Raw genomic sequence first — 23,604 nt, forward strand, 5'->3', positions numbered from 1 at the left:
CAAAGCACGGCCCCAGACACAGACGAGCTGCAGCAATCTGTTGGGAAATCTCCCGTCTAATTGGCCCCACAGAAAAGGCCACCACCAGCACATTACAACTCGCTTTTGATTGCTCTACCTCCACATATGTTCAAGCAGCGAGACCCGCCAATCAGTCAACGCAATGACAACCTGCTATGGCTTAAAATAAAAAGGGTTAACAGTATGTACGAAAATGTGATGCTGGAACAATGTGTGTCAGTTCTAAACAAAAACAAGCAACATGCAGGGCTTTTGTGTCAATCAGTCAGCCAGACTGAACGACGGAGGCACTCCCAAACACGGGGAAGAGGAGTGACAGGGACTGACTGTGTGTGTGTGTGTGTGTGTGTGTGAGTGGGACAATAAGAGAGAGTGAGGCTTTTATAATGAAAGAGTGCAGCAGCTGGAGGAGACGACACAACTCCATACGATGTGTTTACGAGCATCCATCCTTATTGTCCAACTCCAGTGACTGTCACACATACACGCACGGAATCACGCACACACATTGCTCTGTCAGTGTCCCGTGTGATGAGGTCATGGCTGGAGTATCTCTCCTATGGCGACGGCGAAGAACAATGTGGCTTACCCAATGATTATGGAGATGAGAGGCGGAAAGCAACAGGTCAGGTATCTGTACTGTACATTCAAAAATATGTCTTTTAATAAACTTTGCTTCTGATTTGGCTTCTACAGGTACAAATGTTAAATAAAAGGAGGAAGAAAAGGAGATGAGAAGGAGAGCAGAAGGTCAAGTGTTTAAGGTGAGAGACTGAAAATGTAAATGAGAGACAAACCACACAGCGTGGCTGTAACTTTAGACTGTTGATGTTTACAGTGTTATATTAATGCTATTAGACAATACAACTCTGCCTATAGATAGCTTAAGTTGGCTAGCTTGGAAGCTAATTATCTTATCTGGGCAAGTCCAACTGTCTTCTGCATTATCGATGTGCTCCCTTGACGAGCAAGGCCCGCTTCACAAATCTTGCAGGTGACCCTTGTCCTCGCAAAGTTGAGGGTGAAAAGCACCCAGTCTAAGGTTGCCGCCATTTTTCTGTCTCGTTTAGCTGATGCTTCCAGGTTGCTGTTCTGCATGCGCAACATGCAGCTGAGATAGTAAGGATGTGAGACGGCTTACTCCTCAGCAACTCGGCTCCAGAAAACATTGTTATGTCCGTGCACATCGTGAAAAACACGTGCAATGACGTGATAGTCATCGACAGTAAAATTTGACAGCAACTCATTTTGTGATTGACTTTTGTTGACAATGTCGACCTAACGTTGCACCCCTATTTAACAGACAGAAACCTCAAGTAGAACCAGACTCATTGGTGGACAGCCATCTGCTGCGACCGGATGGGCCATAAATGTAGGATAGAGAGAGACAGACACACACACACTTTCTATCCTAACATTTTAAAAACAGGTTGTTACTTTATTGCATTTGAGGATCATTTTGTGCCGCCTGTCCAACATCAGGACCAATTTCAACCCAGAGCTGACGGGACGATTACACATACAAAAAAAGTGCTTTTTGGAGGATGATATACCTGTATTTGTACACAGGTCTCTTCTGCATACATACATTCTCACAAGTCAAAATCCTGCATTGCCTCATTCTGCCAAGAATCCTTCAGATGTGTTACCGCAGCACCAGAGCCGTGCTGTCCCAACAGGCAGCAGAGAGAGGGAGGGGAAAACAGCAAAACCTCACACAGGAGGGAAAGTCGGTGGCTAAATGACAAGCGCCGACATAATCTTCTTGCACGGAGCGAGCCTGCCCGGGCCCGATAGTGGCGACAGTCCCGTTCGGGGGTGACTCATTGTTTCCGAGGCCTCTCACATGTGTCGCATTAGGAGGAGACGACAGACAAAACAGAGCTCCCCCCCCTCGTCTCCTCCTCCGTAGCCTCCTCTCCTCCCTCTCCTGCTGTCAGTTTGCTCTCTGGGTTTGCATGTGTCTATTATCTCGTCTTTCATCAGCCCTACCTCACTCTCATTGATTTCTCACATCCTTGCTTTCTTATATGCCATCACCAATATGTTCTCTCCATATCTCGCTTCAGTGTGTTGTTTCTATTATGGCAGAAAACTGATATTTGGTTTCTGTTTACACTTGTTTAGAAAATAATGGGTTCAGGTAGCGCTGTTAACAGACCACTGAAATGTTCCCAGTCTGACACACATTTCAATTAGCCTCATTTAAAGTTACGACCTGTACCTAACTCACAATTTTGACAGTCCAGATTTTGACAGTCAGATTTGGCTGTTCAATGTGAAGCTGCTGCTATGCGTTTTTACTGCTAGCTACATTCAGGCTACACTGAGACTACTCAGTGGCTCAACTTGATGTTAAAACACTAAAACCAACTTCTTAGTTAATGTTTCGAGTCACGTCACTGTCTTTTTTTTCTTTGTCTTTTAACAAGTTGATGGGTTTTATCTAAGCCAGTAAGCTAAAGCTAGCGACAGCTCCGCTCGCAGACAAGCTAGCAGCCAAGCTAGCAGCCAAGCTAGCAGCCAAGCTAGCCCCTACAAAGAAAGCCTGAGGGACACTAGTTTCTAACTTAAAACTGCTTTATTCAGCTTTTTTTACTGGTTTTAATTAATTTGGCTCTGGGTAAGAACCTTGTGAACGATGAATAATCCTAAACCATCTGAGGGCCGTCAAGCAAGCTAGCCACTGCGCAGTTTATTGATCTCCGTGTCTCCGACTAAGGAGTGTGGAAGAAACAGTGTTTTTACTAGTTTTAACCACAGGGTTAGTACATTTTGGAGAGGAGGACACCTCTTGGCATAATTCTGCTCCAGGTTAAAAAAAAAAGGGAACAATGAACACCTTAGGGTCATTGTGAGAGCTAGCTTGTTACGTATGTAGCCTGGTAGCTGCTGTTCCTGCATTGCTCTGTGTTGAATGACGCAGCAAAAAAAAAAGATTCCAAAATACAAGCCAACTTGGTTTCCTCTCAACGTATACATCAAATAGTCGACTTTAGGCGGGCGGGCTTATTCTTGTTATCTCTGTTCCATGCCAAGACTAAGTACAGAGTTTACAGCCTTGTCATTTGAATCACTAATATTTGTTCGCGATCAAACCCATTAATTTCCTGGTTCTTCCCTGCTGACATCAATTCTGCAAAATTACACGTTGAAAAATGAAGAAAGGAGAAAAAATGATTTAATCAGATTTTGGTGGGACGGGGAAAAGTCCTGTCTGAGCTCAGACAGCCAATAACAAGAAGCTTTCCAACAAGTCTGCCTCAGTGTGTGTGTGTGTGTGTGTGTGTGTGTGTGTAATGATGCATACACGTGTCCCTAGTGACAGGCACTCTTAGTGACTTACAGTACGTGTATGCATGTGTGTGTGTGTGTGTGTGTGTGTGTTATGAGAGTGCACGGGAGATGCCTGGAGAAGGAGGGGGGTAAGTCCTTCTAAATATGCATCTTAATGGCCGCTCTGTTCCCACCATTCACAGCGAGTGATGGAGAGAGCGAGGGGCGAGCGAGGAGAAGTGGTGCTGCATGTTTTCAAGACAGAGAGACAGCGGGGCTGAAAAGAGCGAATGGTGCGAGCAAACGTCAACAAGAGAAAAGCTATGTAAGGAGCCGCCATACCTGACTCCTTCAACCGTGGCCCCATTCCACAGCGACACACACACACACATTTACACACAGACGCACACACAGGCCTGAGCAGCAGCAGCATTGAGGAGCAGAGTGGAGAGCTAGCCTCCTCAGGCAGTAGCTGTTTGTCGCTAAATGAAGGCCGGCATTCTTTGGTTTCCCAGGGAGCTGGGTGCCTGCCAGTCCCCCGGCCACTGAGTGCCATTTTATTAAGAACAAAATGGAGCCCCTATGAAAGGAGCCCAGCACTGAGCCTGCACAGGTCTCACTGAGCCGAGCCTCGGCATAAACAAACAGCACCTTAAAGAGACAGGCGGGCAGAAAATGAGGGACGGCAGGGCCCCTCATGAGCCCTCTGAGAGACACACACTGCTCGGGGGATGGCAGTGTGTGTTACTGATGAGGCAGAATCACCTGACTGCGGTGCAGCGCTGAGGGCTGCGATGATAAACAAAGTAGTCCCCCTTCACAAGCTTTGACATTGTCCTGAATCAGTGGATCCCCAATAGTTAGATAAACGAGATACTGATACAAACAGGTCAGACCAGACTTTAGTAAATGCAGCAACTGCAAGCTTCCTGTATCTGTGCTCAATAATCAACATAACACTGAAAGAGCCTGCTTATACACCACCCAAAGCCCCCTCCCTCCACTACCGTACCTTTAAATGACAACCACTTTATTTGACTTATAGCAGATTTTAACTCTACTCTCATCTATTAGAGATAGGTGGTAATAAATACACATGTGCCGGGTGCAATTCCCCCTGTAACCAGTAGGGGTCAGTAACACAGAGTATCTGCTGAGCCTCTGTAAGAGTGACAAAGACATTGTATGTGTGTGTGTGTGTGTGTGTGTGTGTGTGTGCGAGAGAGAGAGAGAGAGAGAGAGAGTGTGTTTTTTCGTGTACAAGTAAACAAGACACAGGTTTTACATAGGGATATGTCTGCCAGTATAAGCTATTTAACCAGTATTGTCCTCATGACTAAGGGTCTGCTACGTTTCTGTGTATGTGTAGCTGATGTCCAGATAAAACATTGTGGTCCTCATAACTGGTTTTTGCCATGTTTGTGTGCGTATGGGTAATGTCCCGATAAACCAGTGTGGTCCTCATAACCAAGGGTCATGACATGTTCGTGTGTGTGCGTATGGGTAATGTCCCGATAAACCATAAGTCACAGTGGTGTCAGGAAACGCCTCCTCCCGCCCCGTCCCCATCGTCCTTCAGAATGTCAGGTGTTAATATCTCCCGACTCTTTCACTTGAATTTAATTCTGAGCAGACAGCATTGTTCTCGGCATCATAAGGAACAGTTTTATGTTTCTTATGCCTCTGTTTGAACTGGTATGGGAAAAATGACCTCATTAAGTTCTGCTCATAATGGCATCATGATAACATTTGTGCAAATGATATTAAACACTAAATATAGCCAGAATACATTATAAAATATAGTCTTTATTTAGGATGCCATAATCGTCATAAACGTTTTTAGGCAACAACCTCAACAGAGGTTTATGATAAAATGAACATTAATAACAGGAAAACTTTATAATGGTATGTAGGGGCGCTGGCTTAGCTCAGTTGGTAGAGCAGGCACCCCATGTTCAGAAGCTGCAGTCCTCGACACATTGATCGCAGGTTTGACTCCCAGTCTGCCGATCGATTTGGTGCATGTCATCCCCCACTCTCTACTCCCCACATTTCCTGTCTCTCTTTAGCTGTCCTATCCAATAAAGGCAAAAAATAATCTTTAAAATATATATTATTTCCAACCAACCAAGAAATGTAGAATCTGAAAGAAGGAAAGTTGATTTTAGGGCAAGTGTTCTGGTTTCCGTTTTTAGTACGCTTGTAGTCCGAGTAGTATTGTCCCAATCACGTATCAGCAGGCTGCTGCCTATGTTGGAAAAACAACAATCTGTTCTAGATCTAAAACTCAACTCGAGAGAAATTCCCTTGACTCGGTGACACAAAAGCCATTCAGCGTACAGATTTCCCGACTTTCTTGAATGCATCAGAAATAATCGGTCCGACCTCCGTTCAACAAACGAGCATTTTAAAAGTAGCTTTCTTCTCCTCTTGAGGACAGACCTGTCAAAGCTTCATTTTGATTTTTTACTAATCTGCATTATGATGTTGAAATTTTAGCAAAGTTAAGACCCGTTAATTAAAGTAATTCACAAGAAAAACGTAAACAATGAAACACACCAAAAAGGAAGTCTTGACTGGAAGTCGTTTATCGCTAACCGCTGGCTACACCCGGCATGTTCACCATTGTCCCCAGAGGTTATATCCTCGTCAGACTGTAGCAGATGGGATCCGAGATTGTCTTGCAAAGCATGAGTAACATGTTTGTCTTATTGTTTTCACTGCATGACAAAACATGTGGGTTGAAATAATACATTGAGACTTGCTGTAGTTCAAGGCAATGGACTGATACTTTGTTTACTGTGTGTATGGTTTCTGCCAAAATGGAACAAGCATTACAAATTGTACAATCATCTGTTTATTTATGTGAGAAGCCTGTAATTAAGACGGCTAAATATTTCTCTAATTTATTTCTCATTATTATCTTCTCATTTATTACAGTGCAGCATTTAAAGTGTGTTTTGGAAAATACACACTGTCAGAAAACATTAGTACAAAATGAGCGTTGTGATGACAGAAACGTGCATTTGCCCCACAAATGTTTCAAACAGTTCAAAATTGACTTATTTGTATTTTTCATACATTTTTACTGCTACAAATGACTCACAATTATCTGCACGCATGTTATAATTTCCAAGGAAACATGTGTTCCCAAGGACCCGCATATCAGTGCTCCAAACACCCGCCACAAACACACACACACGCACAAAGTATGATGGGACCCGCGCCAACATCTGTGTTTGATATTATTTAACTAACCGCTTATTGTGGGAGCCCACCAGCACCACGGATGGCGTCTACACTGTGTGTGTGTTAGTCTACAGTGAGAGCGCTCCGGCGTCCATTCAGACACTCTGGCAAGCCGCTGTTGTGTTGTTACATCCTTCAGGGGTTGAGCTGTGTGTGCGTGTGTGTGTGTGTGTGCGTCTGCATTTCTGAGAATGTGACTGCATACCAGCGCGCAATGTGTGTTTCCACAGACATGTGAGAACAGTGTGAGTGTGTGCGGTGGTGATCCCACCCCCCCCTCCGTAGTGAAAGCCGCAGCCTCAAACCACATCAGAGAGCGTGTGGGAGACAGAATGACAAGGCCAGGAACCAGCCAGCGTCTGCAGCCTGCAGCCACACACAGACACAGACGCACGCTCGCACACAGTCAGACTTACACACATTCATCACACTTACCCATCTACTTATTGACACACGCTGTCTCTCTCTCTTTCCCTCACACACACACACACACACGTTTAACACCAACCGTCTTCACACCACAAGTCGTATCCAGCGGTCACCGCTGAGGCCAAGGATGCCGTCGCAGCAGGAGGAGATGTTTGTGTTTGCATATTTTCTCACAGACACACATTGACTCAGAAGGTGAAAAAATATGCTTTTTTCTACGGTGGATTTGTTTTTAGCAATTTGATGTGCGGCAACTGTCACTCACTGCCGTTTAGGGTGAATGAAAATGAAAATATTTGAATTGTTTATTTACGTTCACCTCACTGGGCACAGAAATAAACGGCGTCCAAGCGATAAATAGGCGACAAAAGCCTTACACAATTACACACGTGCAGGCTCACTTTGCACACATTCAGTTTTAATTAATGCCCAGCGAAAATATGCACGGTTCATATTAAATCACACATGAGTAACATGCTTGCCTTCCTGCAGACGGAAGGCCATTCATGCAATTTCTCACGCTGACACACGCACACACGAAAACAAATCCGCAGCGTAAGTGTGGATCATCCGTGGGTCAGTGGAAGCTAGAAGCCGTGTTTTTCCTTGCGGTGGACACACATCAATTTCAAGGAAATTGCTCGCCCCATTATTGGAAAGTGTTACCGGAATGTCAATTAAGGGGGAAGTTTTTAACCTCGCACCACACAAATAAACAGTGCACCCCGCTCCCCCCTTATTAAAGGCGGTGTCAGCGCAGACAGAGAGTCTGGAGGGGGCAGAGAGAGGAGGGATGGAGGGACGGAGGGAGGCCCGGGGAGAGGGAGAAGAGGAGACAGGAGATTTTTGGTGCTCTCAAAGAAAATGCTTTTGGCCCCTTTCTTTTGTGCCCGAGGCCCTAGAAGCCCTGAGAACCACTCACAAGCCGGGGCTCTGGCCGCGACTCAGGCGCACTTAAGGTTAACCTCAACAGGCAGGGATCTGTTTGACAGCTGGCTGGATCCCGTAGGTGCGACTGCAGAGGACCAATTAAGGGGCAGGTCAGCGGAGGGGAGGGAAGGGGAGGAAGAGGGGGGCTGCGGAGCTAGAGGTGGAGGATGGAGAGACGAGGAGAGTAGAGGTGAGATCAATGTGTGTTTGGTGATGGCTCACTTCAAAGGTAAAGCGAATAAGAAGGAAGAAAAAATGGCCGACCTTTAATAGCAATGTCAGTCTCTCAACAGCAAGAGAGGCAGAGATAATACGCGGATACAGAAAGGGCAAGGTAGTGAGAGCCGGAGAAACAGACAGATCTAACAGACGGGGGGATTCGAGTGTGAAGGTTACATGTTGTAACCTTGTTTCTCTGAAAACAGACAAATGAGCGCTTTAGGCTTGACTGATCCCTCTTCACCTCTACCTCACTACCACACCTGACCGTCAGCGACTTCTTCAAAAGCTCAACAGAGTTCATGTGAAATCCAGAAATATTCAGACAGTAACAGAAAATTCAAACTTCGATTATGTTATTTCTGCTGATACCTTACTGAACAGAACCTCCATAAGTGGGTGGAGTTCGCTGAAGTGGCTCCGGGGGTCTAAGTCTGCGAGCTCACAGGCATGTCAAATGCCTTCACATATCCAGTGTGTGAGCCTCTGTTTGGAAAAGGGCTCCATCACCATAACAGACAAACAGCTGCTGAGAGGCTGCGTGATGCATATAGCCCGCTACGGCACACGTACGACACACACTCTGCTGTTTGACTGGTCACTATGGAGGGAAAAGGTATGGAGGACAAGGTGAACATCAGATTGAGGATTAGGGTTTTTTTTTTTTTACTTAAATTGTTTAATTTGTTTATTCTTAGAATCTTGGCTTTAATCATTGAAGGCTGAAGAAAAAAAATACAATTTTTAATAACAAAAATGAAAAAAATTGTAGATAAAAATAAAAAGATTGGAAAAAGAAAAAAGTTTGGAGTAAAAAAAAAAAAGTCAAAATTCTGAGTTTAAAGTCAGAAGTATAGTCAATCACACATGGCCCTAATGCTCTACCATAAGAATCACATGGTGTCTTGGGTTTTAATTAATAACACAATCAAGGCAGTAGAATTTTGGATTCAATTTTTTTGGGAGGGCTCTTTTATGCCAAGGGCCTGTGTCCACAGCTCAGCGTTTCAGCGCTCAGCGTCCTCCTCTACACCAGCTGTTTTTTTCTTGCTGCGCTCACGGCGCCCTCAGTTGAAAATAGCTCAACTTTTGGAACACCGCCTCACTCGTCAATGTCACTTCTCCCTCACCAACCAATCAAAATCAAGAAGGGGCGGGACTTCAGATATCAACTTTGCCAACAACAATGGAGGAGGAGAAGCTAGTCCTTTTGTTTTTTCAAGGGTAAAATTTCCAGGTGTGGAGCTGCTGCTAACTCCAGGAGACGAAAACTTTCCATTGTTTCAGTTTCCTCCCTTGAATAAAAGCAAATATTTAGAGCGATTTAAAACAGACTTAACGGTCACTACAAAGGGAAACGCAAGTGGCACCAGACAACTTTCCTAACCTAGCAACAGTAAGCGCCATTGAGAAGCGCTCTGAAATTGAGGTCGTTGGAGCTGCCAGAGCAAAAAAACGCCCTTAGTGGACACAGGCCCTTATTGACAAAGAAAGGACAGTGGATAGTGTCGGAAACAGGGGAAGAGAGAGCAGGGGGTGACGGCAGAGGGCTGAGGGTCGGGGTTGAACCCGGGGCCGCTGCACCTGTTAGCATTGGGTGCGCGCTTTAACCACTGAGCTAAACTGGCGCCCCACAGCTTATTGACATTTTAAAGGGAAAATATCTTTTATGGTTTTAAATAAGGCTTTAAGGACCAAGGAAAGCTCCGACTGCCACATCTCACTCTGCATGAGGCATTTAGGGAAAGAATGATCAAACACCAGGAAGTGGTGCGGCGTGAGAGATCCCCTCATCCCGTGCATCAAGGCCATCATCAACTGACGACAACTGGGAGTCAGAAAAAGTAGGCCCATGCTGGATGTCCAAGTAGGTTTGTGTAGACTTCAGTGCATTTCTCGGCAGAGGTTAGTGGAGGTAAGAGAGCGAAGGCAGGGTCAACAGAACAGGAGCATTCAAATGTAGTAAGCACAGCGTGTTATTCTTCTGCCCCAAATATGTCCTGTGGTGAAGAAGTCTGATTTGAAGTCGAGACAGTTGTCAAGTAGAGGAAAGGAGAGAGATTATTATGCATCATTAGTGAAATACTGACTCCACAGTAATCCTCTGCAAGAGCTCCCATGTCAACAAAACTCCGGCCTCAAATACAGAAGGAGGCAAGGAGAGGAAGAAGAAAGGGGAAAGGAGAGAGATGGAGGGCAAGAAAGAGAGGCAGAAGAGAGGAGCGTTTCACCGTTTTCCAGCATCAATCAAAGTGGCTGCAGAAAACATTCCCATGCCAGTCTTGGTCTACTTTTTGGGTGAGTGTGTGTGCGTGCATGTGTGTCAAAAAGAGGTCGAGCTGAACACCCAAACAAAAAGTGTTTAGTCACTTTTCACAGGCGGACAAGGTGATCGCAAAGAGAGGCCGAGGATGCCTGAAAGCGGTGATGAATTACGTGCGATGATGTGAGTTGCGCGTACGGTCACTCGAGTGTTGACAAAGGAGCCGACCGTAACCATAAATGTGTCTTTTCCAAGCCATAACCATTAGAGCTGGGCCGAACTGTCTCTCTGAATGCAACTCACTTTCACCGCCGCCTCTGGTGTCCCTAAATTAGCTTTAGCCACCGACGCTGCTAATGAAAAACGAGGTGTTGAAATCAGTTTACATTAAGGGATACTTCATAAAAATCCCATTTCAGTGTGGTTGTCTTTGTTTGTTTATCCACATTAATCATTTTTACAGCCTTTGCATCACTCATCCATCTTATATCTGTGTAACAGGGGGATGGAAGCAGGGAGAAATGGAGGATAAGAGCGCACAACGCTTATGAACACGACTCAAAGTAAAGGAATGCTGAGCAAACAAAAACACCACTGTCGTATGTTCACAAAGTGTGCGTTCCAATAAAAGTCTCCACAGATAATGAGCGCTGCTCAGCCGGTCGGCAGCCAACCTTCGGCTCCGATGGCAGTTATGACTGTCCGCTGTGGTGTCTGTGCGTTAGTCATCGCAGGATGAATGAGTCACCAGAGAGAAACCTCAAGCACCACCCAGGTAACTGTTCACTCACACACATTCGCACACACTGACACAGCACTCAGACGAGCGAGGTGAGGGAGTGTGAAGGGGGGCTTGTATTGTGTGGCGTTATGCTGCCACCATGTGGTCAGCGGGAGAATGCACAGAGGTTGCAAAACAAAAAGCCAACTTTATCAAGGAGTTTGGTGTTAAATAACATAAATAAAATGAGTGACAGGTGTGTGTAGGGAACATAATCAGGACCCAGGTGACAGATCGTGGGCTGGTAAGAAAGCTGCTGTGCACATGATCATTAAAGCACTTACATAACCTACGTACGTCCCCACAGGTGCCCAGACTAATTCTAATTTTGGTTAATTGGACCTCCTTTCAGGACTGGAGGTGTACGCCTTCTGTTTCCTGTGTCTTACACATGAGGACAATGTCTAATTTTAATATAGTTTCCATAAATGTTAAAGATGAGATGTATTTATTATATTCCCTTATTTTTCTCAGGTAATAAGGGTCATTTGCTCACATTGAATTAAAGGTAATCTGTTGGTGGCTCTTGCATGCTTTAACTACATCCAGAAGGCATTTTTAAGTAACTTCATCAGGCTTGTAGTTAAAGTTAAAGCAGCACAGGGTTATAGTCATTTAGCAGCATTGCGCGGGCCTATTTTCTTGACGTCTCTAGCGGCGTAACTACCATTGATGCAGGTAATGCAACTGCGTAAGGGCCCGCGGCAGAGGATGTTACAATGTTACAATTTCATTTAGCAAACGCTTTGTCCAAAGCGACGTACATCTGAGAGTTACTACGACACAAGCAACGATCAAGACAGGAGGGAACGAAGTCAGTAAGTGCCAACAAACAGCTTCAAATGTGACCGGACACTGGTGCCGACAGGCAGTGCACACAGTGTGTTTTTTTGTTTTTTTCATCAGCAGCATCAAAAAGGTCAATATAGTCATCATCATCATCATGAATATCGTAATTAACATCAACTACATCCTCAATGTCATCATCATCAACAGCATCAATATCATTAAGTGTAGAGGTGTTCATGAAAGAGCTGGAGCTTTAGCTTCTTCTTTAAGGTGAAAGGGACTCTGCGGAACGAATGGAGTTTGGTAGCTCGTTCCAACACCGGGGGACTACTGAGGAGAAGAGTCTATAGTGACTTAGGGCCCTGTTGTGATGGGAGTACCAGGTGCCTTTCATTGGCAGAGCATAGTGGGCAGGACGGAGTGTAGACCTGGATGAGATGTTCAGGTAGGCAGGAGCTTTTTGTTGCTGTTTAATAAGCGAGCAACAGGGCCCAGAGGAGGGCCCAGAATCGGATGAACGGGACGTTGTTTTCACGTTATGTTACAAGTAATGGCGATATTGTGAGATTGAGTAAGCTGCCCCTGAGCAGCGCACAGGGCCACTGATGGCTAATCTCTGCATTAATCATGCTTTATTGACGTGTCATTCACTTGTCAAAACAAACTCGAGGACAGCACCGCTGAGCTTTCAGGCGTTGTCCAAGGTGCTGAAGTTGTAAACGTGCAGAAACAGGTAACCGAAACAGTCACTAACATTCATGGTGTATGTTAATTCTTTCAGCTGTATTCAAACTAAATTTTATGTGAGAATGAGGCGGCTTTTGTTACTGAGCAATCTGTACTTAAAGGCGGGGGAGAGGCACAGGGGAGGCACATCGCAAACTGCCAATCAGGCAGAACATTGTGATGCATTGTGACTGACAGGGCCTGTTTTTAGCCTCGCATTAGGGCCCGGAGCTGACACAGTACGCCGACGTCTCTAAACTTCAATCTGAGCTGATGAGGAAAAAACATGTAATGGTTAACAGGGACTTCAAAATGTCTTTAAAGATGTATTGATTTTTTAAACAACAGTTAGTTCAAACCAAGTAATCTGATTGGATAAGAGGCATTCTATTAGTGCTGATAGAGTACATCACAGGGACTTTTCACTCTATGTATCACTCCGCCTCAGCCAGGTGTCCTGAATACTGTTAATTAACATTACAGCAGACCGTGTGTGTCTACATTGGTCAAGCTGGTTTCTCTGAATCACACAGCAGACTCTTATTTCACTGGTTGATGATAAATTGAAACAAACATAAATGTACATGATAGAAACAGCTGATCTGTGGTAACCTGTAGACACATAGTGCAGCAGAATGTTTGGGTTGCTTGGCAACAACAGTCCAGTTTCAGGTAAGTTGTGGAACTAGTTGAGTTGGTGGAGCAAAAAGTAATCTGTTGTTGATTGTTACTTTTTAGTACTATAGGCCGCTTGTGTAACTGTTGTTGTTGTACGACCGAATCACAGCCATGATGATATTCAGTACAACATCACCCTCTCGTGTGATATTGCTTAATACCAGCTAGATGAGACAAACACATGCTATGCTAGACAAAGTGCAACCATAGGTGAAATTAAGAAGAAAGAAGGTGTTCAGATGTAAAAGTTTTGCTACAAGGAGCAGATGTGATGGAGAGAAAGGGCCTACGTTTTCTGTTACTGTATCAGTACAGAGCACATTGTTTTCAATCCTCCATGCTGTCCTTACAGTGTTGATTTTTCATTCTGGCAATTTGGGATTTTAGTTAAGCTTTTTTGTGTTATTTTAATTCTTCATTGCATCATTGCAGTGGATAACAGTAAGCTGAAAGTAAATGAGAAAATCCCCAGTTAAGCAGAGCTCATCTGTTGATCCTGGAGAGCTGAGTGGACTGTAGATTTATGACAAAATCAGCCTTTAAACATCTAGAAATCAGGATGCAGACACTGTTAAATACCAGCAAAATTCCTGTAATACATGGAGCATGTGAGGCTAATTTTGGTTTGTAAAATCGTAGCCTTAAGCATGTTAATATTACATGTTTTTAATCGAGGGACTGTCTTTTAAAGCTGCTATTGGTGTTCATATTAGCACCTTGGCAAGTCAGCAGGGATGGAAACATACCAAAGTATCTTGGCGCAGATCACCAAGCTTATTTGGAGCGATCACTTTTGAATGCCAAAACAGTCGACTTCCTTCTGAATGGGGCAGAAAAATGAGAGCGGAAAAAAAAAAGTGGAAAAGACATAACAATAGACTGTAAGGATGAGATCACAGGAAGGAAAAGTGCTGGCAAAGGCCTTCAGGCGTCCTGTTCTGACTGAGGTCTCTGGACGTGAGGCGAAGTGGAGCTCTCAAAATGCAGCCTGAGCGTCGTTTGACACCCGTCGTCCCCCGGCCTCTAAGTAGGTTTGTCCTGTGTTATTTGTGTATGAGAGACGTACACTGAATCAAAACAGATGGATTTTCATGATAATACTACATCAGACCCCCCCTTCCCTCGCTGATGTTATTATATAACAGGCACTTTATGCTTTAATGACTGTAATCAGAGAATTAAGTGGCTGTGCACACTGAGGCTCTCCACTACACCTCCCTGTTACACAACTGCACCGTGTCACCAACACTAATACGGGCTACTCTCTGTAAGGCCATGTTTACACAAGGCATTAAGATGCGTCTTCCATCATCCAATTACACGTCCGCCGCTCTAAATACATGTAGCAATGCATCCAACATGCATTAAGGGTCTGAACAGTGAGACCACATTCAGAGGTGGTCTGGGCTTTATATGGCAATTTCCTTTTAGCCATGTTAGCAACTTTTCCAAGGACACATTGAAACCAGACATGACGCTGTCCTTCCGGCTTCATTTAATACTCAGATATTCCAGTACCGGTACGTGTATCAGTATCAGAACAGCTGTACTTCTCCGCTGTGGGTGTACTTTATTTCCCCAGACAGGATGTTTTTCGTCGTACGTGAAGAGGGCGAGGCAGTTCCTTGACACAAGTAGTTTATTATAGTTTGTAATAATGCAGCTCAGTGAGGATACAGACGCTTCATATAGGAGTATAAGTGTATACAATGCAGAGACTCCATCTGCACTGTGGTTCACTTCACCGGCAACAAATCTGTCCAAATTCACTCACTTCCTCTCTCTTGCTCATCCACATGAGTGCTCTCTCCCTCTCTCTCTCTCTCCTCTGCTGTGAGTCTGCTTCCCACTTTTTTTTTTGCTTCACACACAATAATGAAAATATGTTTATTTGGGTGTAAAGCGAGGAAGATGGATGAGACGTACTCAGAGCTGCGCACTTTTGATCTGATCAACCAAGACGCATTTTAATGCCAGGTGTAAACAGGGCCTAAGAATTCTTAATGTCGTTAAGTGCTCGTACTTCACAAAAATCTACCACTTAACATTGTCAATACAAAAAAGGCACTTCATCTTTTGTTCAAGCACAAGCAGAGCTCCTGTAGACACTCCTTCATTTAACTGCTCTTATGTTAGTATTGAATCAAACTTCCAGTAATCTGAAAGGTTTGCTACATCAGCCAATCCTGCAGAGTATAAACACCCCAGTCTGCAGGTTTATTCAGCTCCAAGCCAGTTTCAAATCATTGTAATGGTCAGAATGGTCCCACTCCGCCCGGCACTCCCATATAAAACTCCTCACATCCACTCCCCTCTGACAAACCCACAAATGCTGACTGTGAGATATCAGCCCAGAGGTAACCAATATAAATGGGTGGCTGGGGTTGATCGAGGAATATGTTGCACTATGGAGAAGCAATTTTCTCGGTGGTTGGTGGACCAGGCCACATCGAAAAAGTAAACAATGGACTTACATGCTGTGGACGGTGGGAAAATTGGTGTCAATGGACCATCTTCACCTGGTTTCTTACAATCATCTAATCAATATCATCGCTTCCAGATTGATAAGTATGTAAAGACAATACACATTTAAAATACAGAGTGAAATCTGGTGAAGATAAAAAAAAACATAATGGATAACCCATTAGCTAACATTAGCTTCCAGCCACCTACTACATAATATTACTGTTAGCTAGGAAATAGCTCAAAGCTAACATTACTGTTGCTACTTTTACATGATGCATTAGAAAAGGTTTAAATTCCTAGCTAACATAATGTTAGCTTCGAACAAAGAATTGTGCTTACTAGCATATGTACTAGCTTATGTAATTTAAGCTAACATTAGCTGTTGTCTAAAGGCAGCTAGTGGGTTATAAGACGTGTCTTTTTCTTTTAAATATGGGCCCAATTCCCGCCGTAGGTTCAATGTCAATTGTCGGTTTAGTTGCTTATTTATTGAGAAGTGGTGAAATTATAACAATTCTCTGTTGCCCTATATTAGCACAACTTCCTGGAGTACATTAATACAACATTATGAGAGCATTTGAGCTGAGCATGTTTTCAGAGGAAGATGGCTGCTGTGTGAACCTGATGAATGAACTTTCTTGTCCTGCGAGTAAAGACTCTTTAAAGATTACTGCTGCCCTCTGGTGGATAAAAATCAAATAGTGCAGCTTTAACTCTAATTTAAATGCAAATTTACTTCAATCGTATCCCTTTCATTCACTGGGATAAGATTCCAACGTTTAACTTAGCACTGAAACTGGCAATAATAATTAAATGCTTCATGCTTGTCTGGCTAAATTTAACATAAGAAGAAAGAGCAATCTGCTTCATATCCACGAGGTTTACAGGGCATCTGACGATGCATCAGATGGCGACTAAGCCAATGATAATAAATGGAAACCCCTACAAAGCCAAAAACAACAATTTGCATCCAAAGGGGGTTTAGTCTGTCGCACCAAACTGGTTGAAACAGATGGTTAACATCTAAACTGCTGACAAGCACGGAGCCCAATTCAATCTGCAAAGACTCGTCTTTCTCGCTCTCAAATTCCTGACACAACTGAGGAAGATGTTTCTTTCCAAGAACACGACGGATTCTGCTTTCTTGGATTATAGAATCATTGACGATGCTATGAGAGCAGATAGCCAGGCTGGGTAGATACTTTTTTAAAATCATAATTGCCTTCCAGGAGCCTTAGAGCTGCTGATGGAAATTTTTGAATAGCTCCCCGCAGTCGCTACCTCAAGTGAATGCTTCCTGTTGGCGAGGAGAATGTGCTGATTTGCAGACAGATCATGTAGCGAGATAGACTCCAGGACAGACAGTACTGAATCAAATCTAAGCTCTCTGTTAATGCCTACCAATATCTGTATTTACACACGATGTTCTCTGGCCATCTTTCCTGTGTGTGATTTTATGAATGATTATGCATGAGCACACTGTGTGCCTGTTTCCCGACAGCAGATTCCAAACACTTAACCACAGGGAAGAGTCACATATCTCTTTAACCAATCCAGCCTTCTTATCAGAGCGATACGCTGAATATCATCCGCTTCATCGGACAGCCGAGGTACCACAGAGTTCCCCGCGAGCCCCGTATAAAGAGGTCTGCATGTGTGTGAGCACTTCTCTATGTACATGATCAGTTAGAGATTGGTCTTGCGGCGTGTCTTGTGGATTTCTAAGGAATAAGGAAATTGTGACAAACAACTATTAGCATCTCAGCTTTATGGATAAATTGGAGCACAATTGACTCCTCTTGTCATCGGGCAAACAGAGAGAGTAAGTGTGAAGTGCTGCAAATAGGCACGGATAACGCATTATGTAGCTACAGCCGCTCAATCAGCAGCAACGATACGGCCGGTACTTTGATTAGTCAGCCACTCAGCTCGCTGCTGCGACGCTTTGAGTGAATTTGCACAATCTGACATGTTTTAAGAGAATGAAAGTCACACACACACATTTACAGATGTTAACATTTTCACTTAGCGTCCCACAGCGACAGATACATAACAAGTATATCCGATCAACTGCATTATGATGAAAGATTAAATTATGATGAAAACAATGAAGTTTGAATGTTATGAAGCACATTTATATCCTCAACTTAAAAACTAAACTCGATATTGAATGTCTGAAGGTACATCCTAGACTTTATTTCCTAAATGGATACTTCCCTCAGGTATAATTTGTTCTCATAACAAGATGCTTCCAGCAGATTAAGGGCCTGTGTCCACTAACGGTGTTTTTTGCACTGACAGCACCTGTTTTCTAAACAAAACCAATGCAGTTCAGTGTTTTCAGCGCCCAGTGTCCTCAGTGCAAAAACTTTTGGAACACTGCCGCACTCGTCAATGTCACTTCTCACTCATTGACCAATCATAATCAAGAAGGATATTCCGATATCAGCTTTGTCAACAACACTGGTGCAGGTGAAGCTTATCCTTTTGTTTTTTGAGGGTACAATTTCAAGGCGTATAGCTGCTGCTAATGCCAGGAGACGATTCTATGTTTCTATGTTTTCGATTTTGTCAAAGATCTCAGTTTCGTTCTCTTTGGCGGCACCTATGGCAAAAAACGGTAATTGCGGGAGCACACTTCCCAGATATCCAGACAGTGTTACATGTGTGACGTCCTCGGTTGGCTCCAGTTGAAACTCTTGATTTTCCTCGCTCACAGTCGCTTTCCTTTTCAGACTGTTTGCCTTCATCTGAGCGTCAAATTTGTTTCTTTTTCTTTGGATTTTCACTTATTTTTGAAGTTGTATCTGTAGTCATCAATCGTTTCTTTGTTTGTTCAGCCCCAGTAGATTACTGTTTACTCGCAACACTTGCAGAGACTGGAAAAGCAGCCGCTTAGCTCCGCCTACCCTCTCTGGCAGACCAACCACTGCTGGGTGATGGACAACGCGTCAGTAACTGGGCGCACTAACTTGTGATTTTTTCCTCGAATTTCGCACCAGACACCCAGTCTGTAATACTGCAAATGTAAAGGCTTTCATCAGTGGGCCACAGGCTCAATCACCATTGTGTTACCTCATTCGGCGATAGATAGTGACTTAGCAGACATTTATTTAAATGAAAATCTTCAAGATCATAACTTTAAACAAAAGCAGATATTAAGCATACGGAGCAATTTAAAAGAGACTTAACGGTTACTACCGAGGGAAGCAGAAGTGCCACCAGACTACTTTCGTAACCTAGCAACAGTAAGTGCCAGTGAGAAGCGCTCTGAAATTGAGGTCGTGGGTGCTGCCAGCGCAAAAAACTTCACTAGTGGACACAGGCCCTAAAGGTGACCTCAGATGAGCTCCCAGATGTCAAACTAATACCATGGCACAGGAAGTTGGACTCAATTTCAAGCAACCAACTTAATCCATCCATCCATTACCTATACCACTTATCCTTCAGGGTATCCCAGCTGTCATTGGGCGAAAGGAGGGGTACACCTTGGAATGATGACCAGTCAATCACAGGGCTGACACACAGAGACAGACGACCTTTCACGCTCACACTGACACCTACAGGCGATTTTAGAGTCACCAATGAACCTAACGAGCATGTCTTTGGACTGTGGGAGGAAGCCGGAGTACCCGGAGGGAACCCACACACGCACGGGGAGAACATGCAAACTCCACACAGAAAGGTCCCGTACGTCCGATCCAGAGTGAGGCACAAAAACAACCACTATCCAAAGCTACAGAGATTGATATCCATGAAGGGTGAAGAAGAATACATTTCATCAATGTCCAGCCGGATAGAAAAGTTACACTTGCTACAAACTATATAAATGTTTCATAGCAAGGTTATGTTTTAAGCTATGAATGCTTGACGATTCAAGGACGGACAGATGAAGTGCCGTTAGTGTGCAACTGAGTTAAACACTTGAGCCAACATTCTCGAGAGGAGCACTTGAAAGTTAAAGTATAGAGTGTCTGTGTCAGCTCGGTACAGATTAAAACAGCTCTTGAAAAGTCAAACGCTGCTTTTCTTTCAAAGGATACGTGAATGATTGCTATTTAAACCTGAGATATGAGAGAAACAAGTTAATTCTGCTGTATGAGGCCGAATTAAAGAGGTGTGACCTTGAAAACAGAAGATATGCAGCAGAGTATGCAGCAGAGTGTCTGAGAGTGATGGCTGTGCAGGAGATGAAGTGATGCCGTTATGGCAGATAATTTACTTTCACCTTAATGCACAGTTTGGCAGCTTTACAAACACGGAGTTACATTAAACCCCAATATCCTTCCTTTCCCCTTGTACTCTCCAACACATCTCTCTTTCCTTCAGCAAACTTCCACGCACTGAATGATGAAGCATGCAAACTCACAAACTACGACACATGCACACACTCTCTCTAACTCTGCGCTGCTGATATTGAGCTATTGTTGCTCTGCCGTTTGGCTGTCAGCCTCCAGAGTTAAACTCCTGCATGTCTTAACACTGCAGCACAACTGCTCTTTATATGCGCCGCCGGGCTAAGCTGCAGTTGTTGTTGTCGCTGTAATTGAAGCGAGCGGTGCTCCCGAAGAGCGTATAAAGTGACGAGCAACAATGAGCCACTCTAAATGTATTCTCCTCACATCCATAACCAACATGCCAACGCTGCTGTTTTTATACAGAGAGAGGAGGAAGGAAAGAGAGCGGCTGAGTGAGGCAGAAGAGACGCCAAGATTTAGATACTCCTTCTCTTCCTTATAGATGCTTTAAAGAGGAAGAAACTCATATAATAATACCTTATATAACCTCCCTCGCTGATGATCTGTTTATACTGTTTCTATCAGGCGGTCCAAATTGCAGTCCCCGTGGAGCTGCAGAATAAGAGGGATGCTGAATAAAAGCACCCACTGAATGTGTTAAATCGGTTGGATATGGTGCTATATTCCAATATCCAAGTATAAAACTAATGCAATAATAAGTAGAGCTGTTCCCGGAAATGCCTCCATTACAGACTCAAATGATGTATCAGGTATTTGCGGGTACGCCCATCTATGCACCAATCCTAAACCACTATTTATACACCATGAGAAAAGCAACAAAGAACCAATTTAAGGTAAAATATCATTAGACAATAGCAAACAACAACAGTTGATAATGTCAGCGATTTTGGCAACGGCAATGTGTGCAAGGTAGGCTTTAGCATACAGGGCTATAACACAACTTCTGATATCATGTGCAACACTTTTCAATTTCAGGATGTTATGTTCATTATCATTTGCTATATCACCTCCAGTATCAGGGCCATATCTATGTTTATATTTAGAGGGCACAATCAGTACCATTAGTACCATGTGCAAAATTACTTTAAAGGGGGGTATTATGCTAATTTCAAGCTTCATATTTCACTCTGTGATATCTGTGGAGTAGCTTAGCATAGTTTACAGTTAAAAAAACACTGGTGCTATGTGCAGGCCCTCATACAGCCTCTGCTTGAAACGACTCAGTCAGCTCCGTCCCTTTAAGAAACCTAGCCCCCTACAATGATGTCTTCTGATTGGCCTGCTGAGGCTGCACTTTGTGACATCACAAAGTGTAGAAAAAACCGTGGGAAACCTGGCATTCACAGCAGCCTGCAGACTGACTCCAACATACTTTTACCTACAGATTTGAAAGTTCACCCACATTGTAACATTGTGTGTCTTAAAATGTGAAACAGCACAATACCCCCATTTAACTTTTACTATCCTGAGCAATATAACTTTTTCACAATTATGTACAATAACGTTCTATATCATATAAAATTATAATCTTGTGCACTTTTTACTACTTTACAACTGTCAACAGTACTTTCAATTTAACTGCCACCATTACTTTCTGCTTACTTTTGTACCTATTGTAACATTGTTCTTCTATTGGGCAGGTTTCTTTTGCATTAACCCATACACTTAATTGTATGTTTCAGATTTCACTCATATTTAAGTTGTTTTTTTAATTATTCTAATTATGAACTGTATTTAAGGAGCAATCTGGCACTAGAATCTCCTTAAGGAAAAATAAAGTTCTATCTTATCTTATCTTATTACTTAAATCCACGTATCAGAAAGGTATCAGCATTTATGATACTGCCTGTAATCGTGTGTAAAGTTATTACAAAGGTAGACAGCTTGACTTCTCACCCCAAAACAGCCACGGCAGGTCATCATATCCAGTGCTGTCCCCATCGCACCAGCAGATACACCTGACTGTTCAAACCAAGATGCTGAACAGTGAGATGAAAGTTTGTGTAAGCAGCTTCTGTCCCTTCTTTTTAGCTCACTGACAGATCTCCAGGTCTGACTTGTGCTTGGAAAAGTCCTTTCCTGCTCTGACTAAATATTCCATTTCAGATCCAGACAATTCTTTCAGCTCCAGCCACAACATCCAGCAGTACACTAAAGTAAAGTGTCTCCCACCAGAAGGTCCCCCTGACCTCTGCTGGTGTCCTGTTGCACCTGAGACACCGGAGAATCAATTACAAAGCTACGGCTGGTAATGAGCTCTCCAGTTACCTGATCCAGTGACCGGGGGACAATATAGAGGTCGTTAATGTTTAATGCACATTCACCAAGCCTGCTGGCATCACTGCCCCCAAACAATCCAACAGAACAGACACTTAACCTGTTAAAATTAAAGTAAATATACAGAAATTACACAACGTCTTGATGACAGGGCCCAAATGTTTAAGAAGATGGAAAATAGCCACTTGTGCTTGATTGCGGACGCCGACAACTTGATTGACAAGATTTTAATTGCTGAAACTTTATAATTGAAGTGGTAATAATCCGGTGTAATTACACCCTTTGTTTCAGTGATATTTTTGATGCCACTTTGATGCAGCACTAATTTCTTTCTCCCTTTACTTGTCTCTATTCTCTCTCTCACCTGCACATACCGCAGGTACACACACAGCTTTACAAAGGGGCTTCACTAATTAGGAAGAAGAGATTAAGAGCGACAAAGGAGATCTAAAGTGTAACTGGACTATCTTTAGCATACTTAATTAAGGCAAGGACGCACCATTGTTTGTTTCCTAGAGTCTGTTTGGTTTCATTATCTTCCATGTATTATGGTCTTCAAATAAATGTGACCATGTGCAGTGCAAAAGTTAACCTCCAGATCAACCAGAAGGTTTCATTTGTGTGAAAATACAGAATGTAGCCACAGGAAAAACATTAGTTTTTAACCCAGACTGGTACTTACAAACTTTCTCTTCAGCTTCCCCTTATTGGCGCGGCTCGGCTTCCCCTCCGCCACAGTCCCAGGGCTGTAGTCCGAGCCCATGTCCAGGTGGTCATCTGCCGAGACGCTCTTGCGGAGGTAGGCTGCTCGCGCTCTGAAGTGGGAAAAAGGCGACTGGGAGCGGGGACGGGCCTCTGTGCATCCTCCGTTCTCGGGCTCGTCTTCGCCCTCCATGTCATCCTCCAATCGCCAGAGCTCGCCTGGAGGAGAGACGACAAGAGGAACAGAAAGATGAAATGATGAGATCTGGGAAGCGTTAGGAAGGAAATAAGGGAAGAAGAAGGATGAATGGTTGGGCACAGAAGATGACAAATGAGAGAGACAGATTTGACGCATAATAAATATTTGCTCCAACACAATTATTGCAAACTCGCGCCATAAATATTTCCTGAATGTAATCAAGCTGCCTTTAAAGGTGAAATGTTTTACACCCAAACATTACTCTCAGTCTGACTCCTTGACAGCTTGATTATGATTCCATACGCCGATGGAAATCATGTATAATGCAAAGGAAGGAACA

At 43.7% G+C, this 23,604-nt stretch overlaps 1 protein-coding gene across 1 annotated transcript in view; it reads right to left on the reverse strand.

The window, feature by feature from the left end:
- Positions 1–23,604, reverse strand: part of ankfn1b (ankyrin repeat and fibronectin type III domain containing 1b) — a 123,763-nt gene that overhangs the window by 84,491 nt on the left and 15,668 nt on the right. The window contains exon 3 of the mRNA XM_069664960.1: positions 23,046–23,284. Coding sequence (XP_069521061.1) covers positions 23,046–23,284 — 239 coding nt within the window. The remainder of the gene's footprint in view (positions 1–23,045; positions 23,285–23,604) is intronic.

Source organism: Semicossyphus pulcher, unplaced genomic scaffold, assembly GCF_022749685.1.
Source record: "Semicossyphus pulcher isolate SPU_LCO1_2020_fin unplaced genomic scaffold, fSemPul1.0.p SCAF_16, whole genome shotgun sequence".
Lineage (NCBI taxonomy): Eukaryota > Metazoa > Chordata > Actinopteri > Labriformes > Labridae > Semicossyphus > Semicossyphus pulcher.